Raw genomic sequence first — 20382 nt, forward strand, 5'->3', positions numbered from 1 at the left:
CAGAGGAATAACCAGAGGGGTCTGGAGACCGGTCAGTCCACTGTTGCTGTTTCATGCTTAAAAAAAAAAAAAAAGAAAAAGAAAAAGCTCAGTACAGCAGTGGAGCTTTGCACATTTCTCCTGGATGCCTTTCTAATCTGCAAGGATGGTAGACCTGGGTCCCCATGAAATCCTTGGAGAATGGGGCAAGGACTATTTCTGGTATGCACACACTCAGAGATGCCACTTCAACTTTTTCTCCCTGTTGACACTGCTCTCAGTGTGTGAAGCACCTTTTTTTTTTTTTTTTTAATTGAGATACTTACAGAGTCAAATGCACTTCTAAGAAATGAGGCAGAGAGAACTTCTGTACATTTTTCCTAATTTCCCCCAATGGTAACATGTGCAAAACTATGGTATAATATCATAGTCAGAATATTGACATTGACATGTTTTATGTGCATTCATTTTGCCTGTTTGCAGTGTGTGTATAATTCTATACAATGTTATCATCACCCCTGTAGTTCCTATACTTACCCTGACAGTTAAGACACTGCACAGTTCCCACACCACAAGGATCCCTCCTATTGCCCTTTAAAACCACACCCACTACCCTTCCACACCCCCATCTCTGTCCTCTGCTCCTAAAATTATGTCATTTTCAAAGTGTTATATAAATGGAACCATACAATATATAATCTTTAGGGGCTGGCTTTTTTCCTCACTCAGCATAATTCATCCTGATTGCTACATGTATCAGGAGTTCCTTCCTTGTTGGAAGGAGGCATGGAGTGGCACTCCATTGTATGTATGTATCACATAGTTTAACCATTCACTGGTTTAAGGTCATCTGGGCTGATTCTTGGTTTTGGTTATTATAAATAAAGCTGCTATAAACATTTGTGTACAGGTTTGTGTGTGTAAACATAAAAGGCTTCCATTTCTCTGCCCAAGAGTATAATTGTTGGGTCATATCATAGTTGCATGTTTAATCTTTAGAGAAAATACCAAAGAGTTTTTCAGAGTGGCCGTACCATTTTACATTACACTAACAAAGCATGAGTGATCTAGTTTGTCTACATCCTTATCAGCATTCAGTGTTGTCAGTTTTTTTATATATATATTACCCATTCTTATAGGTGCTTAGTGTGAAGTAACTTAAAAAAAAACAAAAACCAAAAAACCCTTACAACACAGTTCTCTTAGGAAAACAAATCTACATTTTCATAACGAAGAGAGACTGTTTCCAGTGATTGACTCACTGTTTGCTAACTCACCTTGTCTTTTGCATAACTAAGATTCAAGCGACCTTTATTGAAGTGACTTTTCTCTGAGCCAGACAGGCTGCTCCAGGTGACCCAAACTCAGGAGAGACTGATCTTTTGATGGGTATGTTGTTTAATTAGCTGATCATTTACAAAGGCACAGACATGAGAGGTTCTGTTTGTAAGTATAAGCTTCTTAGTCTGAAATTCTACCAAAGCTTAATTTAACTACATGTAAAGGAAGCATCTTGTGATTGTAAATTTCACAGAGAAAACCTTAAAAATGACCCTCGAACTTCTTTTACTGTACATCTGGGACATTCTTAGCCACAGAGTGGAGAATAAGGACCATAACTAACAAACAAACAAACAAACAAACAAATGGGCATGATCCACCTTGATTTTGGAACGCCTATCTACCCCTGTCAACACTTGAGTGAGATCACAGCATTGACTACTCTTTTTGGTGAGGGTCCAGTTACTCTCAAGCCAAGAAAGGGAAATTGGTTTGAATAAGGATGGTTTAGATATCTTTTCTTCCTGTAGTCACTCTCATCAATGTCCCATATTAATACACTCTTTTTTCTTAGATAAACTGGCGTCTCTTTCTTTCTCTTCCTGTGAAAATAAACTGAGAGAACAGTCAACGATTGTTAAGTCTCCATTTTAACATTCACCTTAACTAAGGGAAGAACATTATTTTAAAATCAATCGTACTCTGTATTATCCAAGAACAGTGCCTAATAGATGATATTGGGTTCAATATATATTTGTTAAATAAATTTTGAATGAACCATGTAGTTCATATTTCAGTGTTTGTGAGTGGAGATGGTTAAGAGAAGATTAGAGGTGTGGGCTTTGGATCAAACACACGTGGTCAAGGCCGGGCCTTTTCACTCATTAGCTTTCATGAATTTTCTAGGATGCAATTCTTTTGTCTATGAACACTGTTTACTATACAAGGGTATTGTAAGGATGACAGGTGACAATACACTGAAATATTTAGCATAGGGCCAGCACTGAGTATGTCCTCAACAACTTTGGCTCTGATTATTATTTTCAATGCCTAATTATTAGACCAGCAGAATCTGAGGCCCCAAAAGGCACACTTCTCAAACTTTTGTCTCTGTCCCCACCAAGAACACAGAATCTGGTACCTGGAAATCAGCACTCAATAGGTGTGCTGAATCAATACATATATGTATGCATTGCCTTCAGAGTAGCCCAATAACTGAATGACTGAAATCAGTGCCTCATTCATTCATGACCTGAATATGAGTCAGTTCTGTGCATATAATGGATGCTACTGAATAAAGTATATGGAAAATTCTAAGCCATGGTTACTGACCAAATTGGAAGCAACTATTTAACAAATGGAGAGAGCCAGGTGTGAGGCAGGAATTGACTACACCGTACCCCACTTCCAGTTCTGGAAGAGCAACTCATCTACAGACACTGTTTTCTCAAGATACAGTTTGGGGTTCAATATCTACATTCAAAGCGCTGGTTTTTATATGGAACATATATACCTATATATAGTCTATTCAGTTTAGAAAAGTAATATAACGTCACAATTTAAAAAATAGGAAAAAAGAAAAACTATCCAAAGTCGTTACACCCAGATATTACTACTGTAATCATGTCTGTTCTACTCTCTGTAAATGTGCTTGGTTAAATAATGCCCTTGGTCACTAGGAAGCTGATATCTCAGCACCCTCGTCTCTGAAGTAAGGCCTGCAAAACTTGTTCTATAAATATATCTGAACAGCGCTTTGAAATTCTTGCAGAGGAGTGATTTACTGTGATAAAGGCAATGCCTGTTCCATATCTATTGTACTATCAAGTTCTCGCCTAGCCCCAGGCCTAATCAAATCACTTGTACATTTATTTCTCTTTTTAAAAATTTCTGTCATTTAGGGGTAACACCTCATCTCTGTACTGGAAAGAAGTGAAGGAGAAATGTGGATAAACATAAAGGAAGAAGGGGAGGAGGAGAGAGGGAAGAGGAGGCAACAATTGACTGTGGGAAAACTCTGGGCTTGTTGCTAGACCTGGATGTTCCTTCTGCTCCATCTATAAACACGTGTGACTCTGGGTAAACGACTCAGTCTCTCTGGGCTCTCTCCCTCATTTGCAAAGTTGGGGAGAAGGTGTCGGTGACGGAGGTTCATAAGATGATTTCTAAGAGTGTTTTGCTTTTATTACTCTTCATAAGCGGTCCACAAACTGTGGTCAGCAAACCAAACACTATTGGCTCCTGTTTCTGGGCACTGGTAACAATACCTTTTACACTTTTAAATGGTTGGGGGTGGAAAAAAAAAAAAACCTCAAGAGAATAATATGTTGTGTCATGTGAAAATTCTCTAAAATGGAAATTTTCATGTAAGTTTTAAGGGAACACAGCCACAATCATTTGTTTACATAATACACACCTATGGCCAGTTTCATGCCAAGAGGGCAGAGCTGAGTAGTTGCCAGAGAGCTCATGGCCCACAAAACCAAAACAGTTTGCTATCTAGCTTTTTATAGAAAAAGTATGCCTAAACTTGCTCTCGCTCTCTCTCTAGTATACCTGCTTATTTTGGAATAATCCATCTTTTTTATATGAGGTGTGTGTCCACCAGGAATTTTTCGAAGTGTTATGATTATAATGCATAATCCTATAAACTGTTCGGCTTTCTAACAGGAGGGACTCTTGTTTTGTTTTACTCACCACTGGAATCCTAGTGCCTTACACATTGCTGGCATATAGCAGGTGCTCAGTATTTGTTGTTGAATAAACATTCTAACACGAGTGCCAAGCCAGTAATTTCAAAATTCCAAAAGGGATTTGTCATCTAGCACAAACTAAACTGCCTTTTTCAGTGGTTTCAATTAAAAATATATATTTTAAAAAACTTTTTTTGCTGACCAAAATTCTCCCTGCACAAAAACCCCTACCAAATTTTACCTATGCAATGAAAAGAGAATTATATATTAAAAAACTTGGAATCCTTTTTCTCCTCAAATAAAGAATACGTTTAAAATATCGGTAAAATCGAAATGGCCTCAGCCTTTTACATCCGTTGCGCCACGTTTTAAAAATGACGATTATTGGAGTCCAGAGCATGGTTGTCAAGAAGCATTCTGCGTAATTTAAGCACAGCAGCCAAAAATACAAGCGTGTGTGCCGAGCAAGACGAGCGTGTGAGGGAAAAAAGTATAATTTTGCGTTCTGTGCAAAGTGTCGAACGTGAACGTATCTCACGTTGTGTTGCAGATTTACTACAGCTGAGTCATTTCGGGACACGAGTGTGTGTTTCCAGGAAAACCGCGAGGAAGGAACCGGGCTGAGGGGCTCGCCGGGTTCCCCCAGGCACTCCCAGCAGCAGACACCAGTATTCCGCGGCGGGCGGCGGCATGGTCAAAAAAAGCGCCGCGGCCCCTTTAAGCGCCACAGCACCTTCTCCAAGATACCATCTTGCACCAGGAGTTCACGTAAGCTCTCTACCTACCTTGATAGATCCCTCTTCCTTCACTGGGTACTACCGGCGGGCGGGGCGAACGAGCCTTTTCATTGGCTGCGCGCGCACGGCCCTCTCCTTTCTATTGGTCCTCGCGTCCGCCACTTGGCGCTGTCTCCCGCCCTCCTGAGCCGTCGTGCTAGGTTGAGTGAGGGCTCTTGGGTTAGTTCCTGTTAGGCCCCGGCTCGGGGAGTAGGTTGAAGTCTCCTAAGATGCCCGGTGGTCTAGGGCACTGGGAGCTGTGAGGAAGGCGTGAGGAGGCGGTGAGTGGCTCCCGGCGGCAGGCCCGAACAAGAGCGGCGGCCGAGCCCGCCTTCCCTGCACCATGCTCATAGAGGATGTGGATGCCCTCAAGTCCTGGCTGGCCAAGTTACTGGAGCCGATGTGAGTGAGCCAGGCTGGGCCGGGGCCGGCGAACGTGGGCGTTGGGGGCCCGCCGGGGCGTAGGGGGAGGGGAAGAGGCGTGGGGGAGGGCGGAGCGGAGGGGCCGCCGTCCGGAGGTCCCGGCGTTGTCTTCTCTGTAGTACTATCACCATTGTGGGGGGTTGGGGGGACGGAGGGAGAGCAAGGGGCGTAGAGGCGATGTGGCTCTGGGACCGGGGTGGGGTGGGGAGCAAGGAGAGCGAGGGCTTTTTAAATAAAAATACTGGGGTGCTCAAAGGGGTAGCAGAAATAGTGAGGGAGTTTAAAATACTGCTATTTGAGAACTCAGAGGGAAAGCAGGGTTGTCGAGGGATTTTAAAATTTGAATATTGGGCTCTGGAAGGGAGTAGCAGGATATCGAGGGCTTTACAAACAATATTATTCCGGGGACTAAAAGATCTAGAAGCAGAGTATCGAGGGCCTTTTAAAAACACCAAGAGAGAAAGAGAGAGTAGGGACATTGAGGGATTTATAGAGATTACTGGTGAGTTCTAAGGGTTCAAGAATATTTAATTGAAGTATGGGGTAGTTGAAAGGGATTTGTGGGTATTGAAGTGTTATAGGAATTATTGGGAAGCTGATAAGGATATTAAGGGATTTTGAAATATTGAGAAGTTGATGGTGTCAGGAGAACTGGTGGTTTTTGAATACCATTACAGGTTGAGAAAAAACTGAGATTTTGATTGGGGGGGTTGAGAAGGCTACCCTGGTATCTAGTAATATTATTAGAGGGCGGGCGGGAAGGGGTATACCGGCAGCATCTAGGGATTTTTAGATACAGATGTTGGAGTAATAAAAGGGGTAGTAGAAACAATGTTTGTAAATACTGGTAGGACAACTAAGGATATTGGGGTGTAGGATTTATTGGTGAGGGGCTGAAAAGAGAGGGGCTTCTTTATAAGAAGTATTTTGGGTAGTATTGTAGAAATATTGTTAGGACTCTTGAAAGGGATAGCAGAGGTATCAACTTTTTGTTGGCTTTGTAACCATTTTAAAGGGGTAGGATTGTGAAGTGTTTTCTTTGGGACACTGGGGTATAGATAGTCTCTGAAACATACCTCCTAAAGCAAAGAGAGGGAAGGCTGGTATGCGGATTGGGGAGAGGTGGTATCTTTGGCCCTCTTGGAAAAGAAGGCATGGGAAGGGAAGGGATCATTTCCTGCCCCCTCCCCCTTCTCATTTCTACTTCTTATTTATCCTTCTATTGGTGGTGAGGACTTTCTGGCTGAAAGAAAATGGGTAGGAGAAAAGATAGGAAGACTTAGATTCATTAGATCAGATCACTTTAGTGGAAGAATTGAGTTTTTGCAGAGGTGGAAATAAGGGGTATCTTGGGAGGCTGGAGATACCGTAAAATTGAGGGCTGTTGGGAAACAGCTATTTCTCTTTATGTATTCCCTTGTCCTCCTGAGAAATCTTAGTAACTAACATTTGTTGTTTTGCTATTTTGGTTTCTTGGGGTGGGATGGTAACACCTAGGAAGACTCAATCTGTAGTACAGTGTGTTAGCCTTGTGAAGAAGTTAAGATAGTTAAGGGAGACAGCATTAGGGGAATTTTGATGTCTGAAATGGTGTTTATTTGCATTCTGAGGATGAGTGTGTGAGTAGAGCACAGGTATGAATGAATGTACGCCAAGGGCTTCTGAGTTTTACATTAGTTATGGTCTGGTTTAAGTGAAAATGACTTCTGGACACATTTGAAAGTTTTGTAGAAGAGTATGGGCCTCTTTAATGTGGGTCATACTTTTTTTCTACAGTAGCAAGTTTGGAGCACAACGACGGAGATGGCTTGTGATGAAGGTGGGAAATGGTGAATCAGATTTAGTGAAATTGATCTTATACGGAAGAGGCTAAATATAGAAAAAGGTCTATTGAAACATTCTTTACTAAAAAGAAAAACCCATTCTTTACTTTTGTATTTTTAGTTTGTTGGTAGAGATCCTTTTGAAAAGTATTAAATGTATGTTTTATGTCTTAGGTAGAAAGTGATGTCTTAACATTATAGTTAATTGCCTTTTTTTTTTTAAGCTCCCTAAAGTGTTTTACTCTGGGCAATGTTTTTTTTTTTTTTTTTTTTTCCTTAATGTCAGTATTTAGTTTGGATGGGAACTTGAACCTCCTGAGAATGTCTTCACTAGGCTTTTTTGGCTATTTATACTGATTTTATTCATAGGTATTCTGTAATTTTCATTGGTAAAAGTTATCTTTCAAAATGATTGAGTTTAGTTTCCCCATTTGTTTTGAGTTACATAATCAAAGCACATCATGCTTCTTTTCTCTTTTAAAAATGTTACTTTTTTAAGGTTTAAAAAGCCTAAAATCACTACTTAGGCTTTAATAATATATAGGTGACTTTCCTAGAACTACAAAATTAAAAAACTTATTTTTAACTCACATAAGTAATGATTTGGAATGAAAATGTTAATAAATAGTAAATACAAATACAGATGTCACATATATTTTCATTCTTAGTATGTTGTCATGGGAGATTATTTTTTGTTTAGACATCCTAAAATGTAATAAATGATACACTAAAGTGGGTTGTATTTGTAAATTTACTTTTTGCATATTCTGGATTCAAGAAAATTTTCATGGCAGATTGGCATGTTGTTACAACATAGCATTTCAGAGCAGTTGTTAGGTTTTCAGATAATGTAGTTGCAGTAGATATGTTGGAATCATACTGTGGCTGTGTACATGGTTTCCTGTTGTGCTTTCTTACTTAGTTTAATTTATAGTTAACTACATTTATGAAAGTTTAATGCTTAGGGATTTTTTTTTAAAGTGTGGTCTATCTTGTCACTAGTGAAACGCATGTGACAGGGTGGTACAAAACCAATCCAGTTTGTATGTGATTATTTCCTATAGACAAATTAGAAATACCCTGTGCTGTTAGAGCTTATCTGTTACCTTCCACTCCTTTTTATCTATTACTTTTACTAGAGGAAGGACAGAAGGAGGGAGACTGGAAGAAATGACTCCTTAACTGGCTGTGAAAAACCCAGAACCATTTTTTTAGTAGTGCAGTAAAGGGGAGAGATACCATCTTAGTCAAGGAGTTTATAATTCTTTCTTCTGCTGTGTGAATGGACTGAACTCAAAGATCTTGTTTGGGGTCCTCATCTTTTTTCACTTTCAAAAATGGAGATAGCCTAGTCATGGAGACTGTGTAGGGATTATGTGTAAGTAGGCCATGTCGTGGTTTCTTTCTGTTAGAAATAATTGCTCATTTTAAGTGTTTGAACTCCTTAAGAGTAAGGTTCTAAATAAACCGAGGGTATAAATCAACCACTGGAGATTTGTTCAACTTTAGAAAAAGTTCAGGCAGGCATTTTTCAATAACAAACATACATTTCTACCAAAAAATGTTTTCAATGAGGACTGTTTGAAGTTACTTATGTATGTTAAATATGTACAAGCATACCTAATTCACTGCTGCTTGTTAGGTTTACTGTAGAAATTTGTCTTGTGGTCATTTTGCAGTGTATACAAATATCAAATCACTGTGTTGTGCACCAGGAACTAACATAGTGTTGCAGGTCAGTTTTACTTCAAAAACAAACAAACAAACTTATAGGAAGAAATCAGATTTGTGGTTACAAGAGGAGTAGAAGGAGGAAGTAGAGGAAGGGGAATTGGATGAAAATAGTCAAAAGGTACATACTTCCAGGCATAAGATATGTAAGTACTAGAGATGGAATGTGAAGCATATTAATATAATTAACATTGCTGTGTGTCAAATATGAAAGTTGAGAATAAATCCTAACAGTTCCCATTACAAGGAAAAAAATATTTTTTCTTTTATTTTGTATCTACGTGAGATGATGAATGTTCACTAAACTTATTGTGGTAATCATTTCATGATGTATGTAAGTCGAATCATTATACTGTACACTTCAAATTTACGCAGTTCTGTATGTCAGTTATATCTCAGTAAAACTGGAAGATAAAAGCTATGAATAACAAAAAATTTTGTCTTGGTACATGTTTTAAAAAGAGTGATGGTTTGTAATACTTTTTAGACAGTTGCATCTATCTATCACCTGTCTGTTCTAGTAGAGCATCATTATGTGACAAAGGGCATTTAGTTTCTAGTTTTCTGTCTGTCTCTGATTCACTGTGTGACTTTGGAGAGATTGCCTAACCTTTCTGTATTAAGCAGAGTTAATTATATTAGCCTTTTACCTACCTCATGAATATGATATGGTATTAATGTTACAGACTAAAAAGTGCTTTGTGTACCTCAGAATCATTAAATATGCATGAAATTTTATGGTTTTTGAAATATGAAAATATATTCAACTCTTTTTGCAAAAATGTTTTTCTTTTTAATATTAAGCACTGCTGCCCCTTACAGAATATCAGTCTAGCGCATGACAGAGCTAGGTTCTCATTGCAGGCCCTAAAGGTAAGAACAGGAATTGCTAGTGAGAGCCCTGGATGTGCAGTTTCTGTGAGTTCAGGCCTTAATAAGGTCTTTGTAAAAAATGCGCTAGAAGATTGAGTGTGTCATTTCTGAGTATCGTGGGAAAGGCAGCAATAAGGTTCATTGACTAGATCATTTCATTGGTTCATTGGTCAGGGGGTGTATACTTTGAACTCTGAAGTTTACATGCTGCTTATAAGTTTGCAATCCTTATCAAGTTAACTCTGACTAGTAATCTCTGCAGTTGCTCAAATGGGAAGAAAAATCACCACATAGCAGCTGTTAGGCTTGACCTCCTTGATAAATAAACTACTAGGGTAAAACGAGTATTTTGGAGGTATGTTCTAAAGACTGAGAAGTACTGATGATTTACAAAGTGGCTTACAATTTACTTACTGGCTTTGAAGAATTAGTGTGCCTCTAAAGTCCTGTGGGACTTTTTAAGGAGAAAAGTCCTGTTCATAGAAAATTCACTGTTTCATAGAAAAGGTCTTATTTTGACCAAAAGACTTCTCGGCAAGTTTTAGTATACTAAGTCAAGCCATATTTGTTCTTATGTCCTTTGGTCTGCCTCTTAAATATGTCTGACTTCATTCTCCCTGGCTCAACTGCTATAGGCTAGAAGCCAGAAGTTGCTTTTATAGCCTCATGTTTCCTACTGCTGTCTTGTCTCATCCTCTCACAGTGTTGTTACTTCATTATTAATCTTTTTTTTTAACCATTTGATATTCTGTACTATAATTATTTGTTTTCATTTCCATCTCTTGGCCATGTGACTGCAGAGCAAGGTCTGTCTTCCTCAAAGTAGTTCCAATTATTCAGCAAGATGCTTGGCATTTAGTTAACATTTAGTAAATGATTAAATGAATCAGTGTCCTCATATGTGTATTTAGGTTGGTCACAATTAGAAAAAGTAAGTTTTTTTTTTTTAAATAGTCTAATTTTCTGGCTATCCTTAGCTGGTGGCTACTGTGCTAGGAGCCACAGTCCAGATATCACAATGGTATTTGCAACTGAGAGACCTATCTGTATGTTCCCTGGCCCTAAACCACTCTAGGGGTCTTTTCTTCCACATTGTATTCATTCATGAAAGTCCCTAACTAATTAAGGGAAGATGAAAGCCTTCATTTGAAAAGAAGTAGAAGTACCAGTATTTGTATATCTTAATATGAGTTAACATCTTCTTAGAAATTAAGAGTTACTTACCTATACTCTTTGATAAAATCAACTCAAATTGTATTTTTTCAGTACTGTCTTATCAAAGGAATATTCTAAACAAAGATCTGAGTCAGACTTGTTTTTTTATTTCTTTTTTATAAAGTAAAAGTGAAAGAATTATTGCATTACAGAAAATGTGGAAAGAATAAAATTATTTGTGTATATTTATTTCTAGTTTCCTTCTGTATATGAACTTTCATGTAGCTATAATCAGACTCAAATATAAAATTTTTTATCTTGATTTCTCCAGTTGACATTATATCAGAAGCATTTTCATATTTGTGTATTGTTTTTATAAGCATCACTTTGGATGCCTAATGTTTTGTAATCATTCAGCAGTAAGAGTGTTTACCTATTTTTAACAGACTTTTTCTGTTAAAAGTAATTCTGTTTTTATATAATACACAAACACGGAAATGTATGTATGGTGTCTCTTAGGTACCCAAAGTATTTTGTATATTTGGATTTATTTCCTGAGACTAGTTTCCCATAAGTACAACTACTAGTCAAAGAATATGAACATTTTTAATGGCTGTTGATACACATTAGGATCAGGTTTTTTTTCCCCTGTGGTCCAATAGCATATTCATTAGTTGTCTTTCCTGTGAAACAAAAATCACAGTGAGGTAGAACTTAAAACGGCCCATATTCAGAAACATATAGATTTTTCTGAAAATGGAAAAGATTTAAGTAGTCTTGGCTATTTCCTAAAACAAATACACTGTAATGGATTTCTAGTGGTGTTTCTTGGCATAGGGCCTAAGGTGAGGGAGGACCTTTACTCTTTGGTCTTGGAATTAGGTATATGCCTGAATTCTGTAAAGCTTAGGTGCTAGCTTAGCAGATGTCATATACCTGCAATGGAGAGTTCATTAAAGAAGAAAAAGATAAATTTGAGATTTTTGCAAATAAGACATTTTTTAAGGCAATATGACTATTAACTTCCCCTGATAACAATTCATTCTAATTGATGTTTTTTTAATTAAAGATAATTGGAACATAATACAAGATGTGAATTTTAGGGAATCCTCATTTGTAACTTCCATTAAACGTTAGGGAATTTCTTCTGTTGGGTCTTTATTTTAACTGAAAGGTGATTATTGATTGACATTTAGAACATTAATTTGTTGTGCAGATAAACATTAGGAAAATGTGTGTGCTATGATAGATTTTACTTGAGTGGAATTGCAGCTGAGTTTTAGTTCCTCAGGTGTGCTATCTGCCTGATCTTGACTGGATCACTTAATTTTTTACATACTTATAAATTTAAGTATCTATAAAATGAGTAACAACTCATTGATTATGCTGTTAAGACCTTTTAAAGGCTATAGCAGAGTAGTATTTTCAGGTGGATGCTATTACCTTTTCTAATCCCTTTGTTATAATAGAAGCCCCTTTTTTGTCTAGAAACGTGTGTGTTTGACATCGCTATGGATCCAAAATTTTAAAATCTTTCATTCCAAAATATACTTGTCCCTGTAGTTAAGCAGAAACGAATTTCCATAAGCTGTAGTTACAAATAAAGAGCTAAAAGATTTTACTCTCTTTGGGTACTGCTTTTTTGTGTAAGAAAAGTAGGAAGTGGCCCTGCATTTGTCTTATAATCTATCAAGGGTCTTCAGTAGTCATACTCAGATTTTTGTGACACACTTCTGGAAGTCTTGTTGGGCTACTGTTAGTATTGGTACTATAGCTGCTATAGTATTGTAATTGTCAGTTTTTAAAGATTATATGGTATGGGGTGATGAAAGAATAAATAAGAGCAATCATAAAGGTAAAGAAAATTACAGCATGTGTATGTTCATGTATAAATGAAAAATTGTGCTCTACACTGAAATTTGATACAACATTGTAAAATGACTATAACTCAATAAAAAATGTTATTTAAAAAAAAAAAGAAAATTACAGCATAAAATGCCCCTATGTATTTAAGTTTCACCGTTCAATTGGTGTGACTCATTATTTCAGATGGGCAATTTCCTTCATAGTGCACTTTATGGATACATATTAGGAGCTTTTATGTTTAAATTGTTCCTTTCCTTTGGCTGTAAACATGCTTTTGTATTTGGTGCAGAATTCTAACTATCAGTTATTAACAGTCAGTTGTTCACTCACCTTAAACAAATATTTGGAACCTGTGATCACTCTCTTCTCTTGTGTGCAGTCTTTTTCTGTTACCTTCTTGTAACTATTCATCTTGAGTTTTACCACTATCACATCAAAATGTATTTCATCAGAAGCAGCCTAACTCTACATTTGTGTTTCAGAGTCTGAATGCTAAATATGTGTATAAGATATCTGGGTTTGTTTAACCCGTCTCATTTATCCAGTAATCTGAGTTTTGCCTGTTTCTCATTAGAAACCTCATATCCTTATGCAGCGTTAACACCTGTCAGGTCATGAGACTCTGGAGGTTCTCATAACACCAGAGAAAATAACGTTGCTTCTTTTCTGCCATTCGTACTTGTTTTAAAAAATACCTAGAATATCTTCCTTATTCAGGATCTGAGCTTTCTAAGTAAGGGTAGAAATGTAATTTTTTTCCCCTCTCTCCATTTGAATGTTGATTAGAAGTATACTGATCAAATATCTTATTGTTCTCAAGAGTGAAATTAAGTCTACTTACCTGTTTTTATTTTAAGGTGTTTATGGAAGAGCAAAGGTAGGCATGGCATGGGTCATATTTTTTGAAAGTGGAAATGCTATATATCCATTTTAGAATTTAGCAGTTAGACTTACTAAGGTAATCTGTTCATAATTCTTCAAAATGTAATATTTTTTATTTAAGAAAAATCCCAGCTTGCTTTAATTAATATGTAACTCTTCTTTTTTATACTTAAGCTCTTTCCTAGGGCACTTTGACCCTTTCCCATCACCTTTTTTTTTTTTTTTTTTTTTGAGTTTTGTAAAACTGAGAATTTGGTGCATTAAAGTAGAAAGGAAAGGAGGTAAGGGTGTTGGTGCTTGGTTTTTCTTTTGTATACTAATCTCATAAAATTATTAGAAATGTGATTGATGCTCTTGAGCTGAAACTTTTTAACTTTCTGGTTGATTTTGGAGGCCTAAGGATTATAGAATAAGATTACTTAAATTTGAATAGTGTCTTATAGGGATATGATCACTTTGCTTGCATAATGATTTTATTTACTGTCATTCTGATTTTTTTCATTTTACCTTTACAACGATGCTGTGAAGCCACGAAGGATATGTGTTATTTAAATGTACATTTATGAGAAAACTAGCATATAAATATATAAGTGTGTATGTATACTTATTTATTTTTGCAACATGAAAATGTTCTATTTCATGTAATATAGATAAAATGTTAATTCTGATAGATTACTGTATGTCAGGAATTGGCAACTCAAGGATCATGTGCTGCCCTGGCATAGGAGATAATTTTGAATGCCAAAGTCAGGTTACTACTGACTAGGAAAAAAGTGATGTAGATAAAAGTTATCTCTGCTGCCCTTTCCACTTCTCTTGTCCTTTCTGTTCTAACTCCCAGATCTTTTCTTTATTGCTTATAGCTACTAAAGTGTTTGCTGATAAAATCTGAGGTGCCATACTTCTTGCATTCTCACTTTTTAGAAATATCCTTAAATTACTCACTGAGAAGATTAGCAGTGGAAATTGATTGCCATTTTTAGATGCTGGTGCTTGGAGTTATAAGGAATGGGGAAAGCTGTCCCATCCCTTCCCCTGCTTCTTCCTCAGTGAACACATGGAACAGATAGTTCCTGCTTCTACAGGCATGGAAGTCAAGCTGCAACTTAAGGGTCTGTTGTCACCCTTTCCCTATTACGAGAGCAAATGTAGATTTGGTCCAAAATGCTGGGTATAATTAGAACACTGAAAATAGGAGACAAACTATTTTATAAAAATAAGCAGAAAAGGAAAATCTTACTTGTAACTTGTATATGCTGTTTGTTACAATAGTTGCCTGTGCTTGCAGCCACTTTTTAAAATAAAGTTTTTGACTTTAAGCTTTGCAAAATAGAGGTGACTTCACTAATGACACCAGTGTTTGAAAAAAATGTGTAAAATTTTTTATTTTCTCTTTGTCTAACTAGATGTGATGCTGACCCTTCAGCCTTAGCCAACTATGTTGTAGCACTGGTCAAGAAGGACAAACCTGAGAAAGAATTGAAAGCCTTTTGTGCCGATCAACTTGACGTATTTTTACAAAAAGGTAATTATTATAGGTCTTCAACCAACTATTTAAGTAAAGATTTTAAATTTAAAACTTCCTGATAAAATCTTGAAGATATAAGCTTAATGGGAAAGAAACTGGTCAGGGTTCTTTAAATAGTTGAATATACCTATTCATGCTTAATTATTTATTATATATTTTAACAAAACTTTTTTTCCCCTTTCCTTCTCTGCTTCTCTCTTATATTGAGGCGGTGGTAGCTAATGCTTTTTAGGAGAATGGGTCCTTTGGGGTTTGTGGTGGAGCCTAGTTGATGGTTGAGGAGTAACAATTTAAGGATAATGAAGCTGCTTATTCTTACTGTTTATTAGGAAAATGAAGCTCTTTTTCTCCTTCTTGGCTGGGGCTTCTTTATATCCACGAAGAAATGGGCATAATCTTCTTCTCTTTGTACCTTTAACTTCCATCTACTTACCAGAGTCTTGTCCATTGTCTGCAGAGCTTCCTGAGGGCCTCCCTACTGCTTCTCTGCCTCATCTCCTACTGCTCCCCACTTGTTCCATTCTAGCCACACTGACCACCTTGCTGTTTTCTTAGCATGGCAAACATGTTCCCAGCTCAGGCTTTTGAACTCTTTGTACCCTTGCTTAAAACATGGTTTCTTCCCTTATGGTTTCTGGTCTCTTCTCAAATGTCATCATCTCACAGTGGTTTCCCCTGAGCACCCTACATACGATATAGTGCACTCTCTGCCCCTAGCCACTCTCTCCTCATCCCAGCCTTGCTTTACTTATTTTTTTCATGGTACTTGTTACTCTCTGTCATGTTCTGTTTTCATTTGCCTGTGTGTGTGTTTGTATGTGTGTGTGACCCCACCCCTGTCTTTCCCTTTGTTGAGAGTGGAGACTCAGAACCTACAGACTTGGCACATAGAAGATACTCAGTAAATATTGTTCAATGGACCAACAGAATGTGGATAATGCATACTTACTGATTGATCTAGCTGTTGGTAATGAGAAGATATGCATTAAATCATGTATCTACTGAGCAAGAAAAGACAGTAAATATGAATTTTCAACCTAAAACACAGGATTACATATTTTTTGTGCATTTTTGTATGCATTTCTAACACTTTTTTGTACCAAAAAAATCTAATACTTACAGAATTCTTCCCCAGAAGTATTGTCTTTTCTAAATGTATTGATTTATATTACTTAGTTTGAATTAGAGATGTCATGATATATGTCTTTTAAAAAGACAAAACATGTGCAAAAGTAATGCGTGTTTTAAGAAATGTTTTAGAAATACAGAAACATGTGAAGAAAATCTTTTAATCATAAAGGCTTTTGAATGGTTTGATTAATTAGCCTTAAAGTTATGTATGACAGTTAATAAGAGCTTACTGTTGTATAATCATGGAAAATGCTTACTGCACAAATTAACAGCGTAGAAAGTTTATGAAAAGATGCTTTTCTGAAGAAAAATTAATTTGACATTTTAGAAATAGCTATTATATAAAATGTTTATTAATTGCATTATAAGCAGAGTCTGTGTTGTACTCTTAATATGCTCTTTATCTGTTCCTGAAGGGTAGGACCAGTGAGAGTTACTTGAATTTGGTTTGAATAACATAATATAAATACTTTTACATTTAATTTTTAATAAATTCATCTGGTTCTCCCCCATTCAATTAGTCTGAAAAAGTTGCTAAATAGACCAGCCTTTAAGTAAAACACACAAAAAAATTTTCATGTCATTCTTACGTCAAAATTTATTTTTCAACTGATTTAGAAATATTTTTAATTAAAATTTTTAGCAAGCAGTACATTTAATCTAACAATATGAAGGTATACCGTTAAAAGTCTCTCACCTCGCCTGCTCCCTTCCTGCCTCCAGCACACAACTTTGTCGTCTTTGTGTGCTTTCAGAGTTTTTTATGCAAATATAAATAGATACAAATATTTAATCTTGTATCTTTGAGGTTTGATATTATCAGTACTCATTCTGTGTGTTCTGTTGTACAGTTGTCACATAATTTATTTAAGTAATCTCTTATTCATGGAAATTTGGATTGTATCCAATCTTGTACTGTTATGTACTCAAACAGTCTTGCGTGTATATCATTTTGTATACGTGCAAGTGTGTTCAAAGGATCTTAAAACCCAGAAGTGGGATTCTCCCCGACTAGAGTCATTTCATACACTGCTGGTGGAACTAAAAATGTCTCTCTTTCCTCACCTTTGCCAGTAGAGTATTTTGTCAAACTTCTGGTTTTTGTTGGTGCAACAATTAAATACTATTTCTTCTCTTTAGAAACTTCAGGTTTTGTGGATAAACTATTTGAAAGTCTCTATACTAAGAACTACCTTCCACCTTTGGAACCAGTTAAACCTGAGCCAAAACCACCAGTCCAAGAAAAAGAAGAAATTAAAGAAGAGGTAACGCAAAGTTTCCTTTTGCTTTTAGGGGCTTCTTAGATCCTATTACCAGTATCATTCTTAGTTGGAAGTTGACCTCTTTAGAAGTTATCTCTTGATTGAAGTTTCTGGGTTTTGGGCATGATGTAGATTCTTGATCAGGGCTTCTTAGTTCCTCGGACTTGAGGAGTTGAAAGAATTTCAGATAGCTTGTTTAGTGTTTCAAGAAGTATTTTAATAACATTGAGTTCAAGGAAATCTTATCTAGTGACTTTCAGAGAAAGAAAAGTTGGTTAAATATAGAGGCTTGACTAAAAGGAAAGCATTAATGAAACCTCAAGAGAAATCATTAAGTAACACATTTTCATATTAATAGAGAAACCATTTCTTCTTTTTTAACCAGTTTTTAAAATAGTTAATATGACTGTAAACATCACTCTCAACATAGGAAGGAAAAGGAAAAAGAATGTTTTTACAATGTTAAAGTATAAAAACGTGATTTAGTCTAATTGTTTGAACCGAGGAGGAAATTTTAAGAGTTTATTTGTAATTGTTTTTATGTATAGACAACAGTATTTAGTATTACATGATTAGAATATGGGCTTTAAAATCAGGCTGCATAAGTTAAAGTAGTAGCTTTAAAGTAAGTTGCTTAACTTCTTTGTTTCATTTTCACATCAGCAAAATGATGATCATAGTAGTAATCTATGATTTATCTCATTGAAGGTTAAATGAGATTTTTCATACACACACATCCTAGTCCAGTGCCTGGCATGTAAATGTTGATTATTATACAAAAATATTTTCCAATTTTTGTTTTCTTATAATTATTTAATAAATTTTTTATTTGGGTATCATTTTAAAATTTATAGAAAAATTACAAGAATAGTACCCCAGATATGTTATACCATGTACCTGGATTCATCTATTGAAAATTTGCCCTATTTGCTCTCCTTATATATCTGCACTGAGAACTTTTTTTTTCTGAATCATTTGGGGATAAGTTGGATAAATCATGACTCTGGACTCCTAAATACTCTGTGTATTTCATATGAATAAGGATATTCTCTTAGATAGCTTGAGTACCATTATCAGTTTCTATAAATTTAACATCGATAAAACACTTTAAATTACTGTCTATTTTCCAGTTTTGTCAATTAACCCAACATTGTCCCTTTTTTATAGCATGTTTTTTTTCTCTCCAGTACACGATTCATTCTAAAGATCACATACTGCATTTAATTGTCCTTTCTGATACGTTTTAAAATGCTAGCCTGATTGAACTGATCCAACATTAAAGAAAACAAAATGTAGCTATACTTAATTCAAATCAATTGAGATTACTATCACTTTTTTGTTTTTGCTCATGCCCTCTAATTGTCTCATAAAGTCTTTTTAAAGTACAAGGGGATTCCAGTATGTTTCAAGTAATGGAAATAGGAAGAAACTTTTCTTCCATACCTGATAGTGTATAATTTTTGGTCTACAGTATAGGTTAAATCTCTTTATAATATAAGTTAAAATTTTTGTAGCACATGTCCTTTTTCACAGTCATTGAAGTTCAGTGAAATAGAAGTGTCTGAAAGACAACTCATTTGAATATAAGAAGAAAATTGCATTATCTTGAGTTTTGAAAGAACAGTTAAAAAACCCCAAATTGTTGCACTATTTCATTTTGTATCTTTCTAGTAAATCCTAATTTTGAAAATTACAAAAAATGGATTTCAACTTCTATGTATAAGTACCCTACATGATGCTGTCTGGCATTTTCTGCATTTTTTTAAGCTTTTGTACATAACTTAATTGTTATTACTAACAAATAATAGCTCATAATAGTGTATAAATATAGTCGTTTATAGTAATTGTTGGCGAACATCAAAGGAAAGGGATTTCAGGTAGCACTACCTTTGGCTAATTGTCTGTTTTTCTCACCTGTGCTCAGTTAATGCTGTTGCTCTGAGCAGGGGACAGAGGAGCAAATCTGAGGACTAGCCATTTAAAACTTTTTTCCTTGGTTCCCAGTTGCATTGTACCATCAGTTTTACAATAAGACTATTATTGGTCACACAGGGAACCAGGTGAGAGAATTTGGATCATTGACACAACTCATCCTGGTGCTAGAAAAGCACTTGATATACATGATTTTTTCCCCTCCCCCTTGTGCCATGATTTATGAAGTACAATGTGCTCTATCTATAGCTGGAAAATTACTTCTGAATTTGCTGTCATTAAACCCTTTACCCTGTGTGTCTGAGTTCATGAACATGCAAAGAATAATCCATGAAGGTAATAGATCTTTGATGTTATAATACCTTATTCACACTATGCCACAGTCATCTGAAATGTTAGAAGGCAGTTTTTCTTAGTCTAATACATGGATTTATGACTGGAAATATGAGAGCCTCTGGCACAGTTCCCCCCCCCCCTTTGGTTTTTCTGAAAATATTTTTATTTCATTCCAATTAAACAAATACCTGTTGTAGAGAATTTTCATTGTACATCAAAAGGAGACAGAATAATGCAGTGAATTCTTCCCATGTATTCATCACCCAGCTCCAGCGACTCATCAACCCATGGTCAATCCTGCCCCATCTGTGTATTTATTTAGTATACTTTTATATCTAAAATGTTCCAGTGAGATGAACGCTCTCAGACATGTGTAGCCATGATAGACCAAGATAATAAATAATTAAAACTTCTTAAATAGTGTGTAATGATCAAACTTCTAGAAGAGGGTGTGAGGTAGAAAAATTGAAATCAGGGCAATATAGAAGAAAAACTTTTAAAATTAGCATACCTGGTCATAATCTGATTCTAGAAAGAAATCTTTTCATATTCTTAGAATAGTAGGATCAAAGTAGGTAAGAGGTTTTGGAGTATGAAGTCTGCGTGTATACTTCATATTAGTTCAAGAAAAATAAAAAGCAATTTAGTGCCGTGTAACTCATTTCAGAATGAAAGTTAAATTGTGGAGAAAATTACCCTTGCCACAGGAAA

At 36.0% G+C, this 20382-nt stretch overlaps 1 protein-coding gene across 2 annotated transcripts in view; it reads left to right on the forward strand.

Moving 5' to 3' along the window:
* Positions 1-4912: 4912 nt before the first annotated feature.
* The window catches only part of RBM27 (RNA binding motif protein 27), a 56927-nt gene continuing 41457 nt past the window's right edge, over positions 4913-20382 (forward strand). Inside the window, exons 1-3 of one of the 2 annotated variants that reach the window (XM_032477037.1) lie at positions 4913-5131; positions 14889-15007; positions 17282-17406. In XM_032477037.1, the coding sequence (XP_032332928.1) occupies positions 5073-5131; positions 14889-15007; positions 17282-17406 (303 nt within the window). In that variant the 5' untranslated portion in view covers positions 4913-5072. The remainder of the gene's footprint in view (positions 5132-14888; positions 15008-17281; positions 17407-20382) is intronic. The other variant, XM_032477036.1, reaches the window with a different exon arrangement.

Source organism: Camelus ferus, chromosome 3 (assembly GCF_009834535.1).
Source record: "Camelus ferus isolate YT-003-E chromosome 3, BCGSAC_Cfer_1.0, whole genome shotgun sequence".
Lineage (NCBI taxonomy): Eukaryota > Metazoa > Chordata > Mammalia > Artiodactyla > Camelidae > Camelus > Camelus ferus.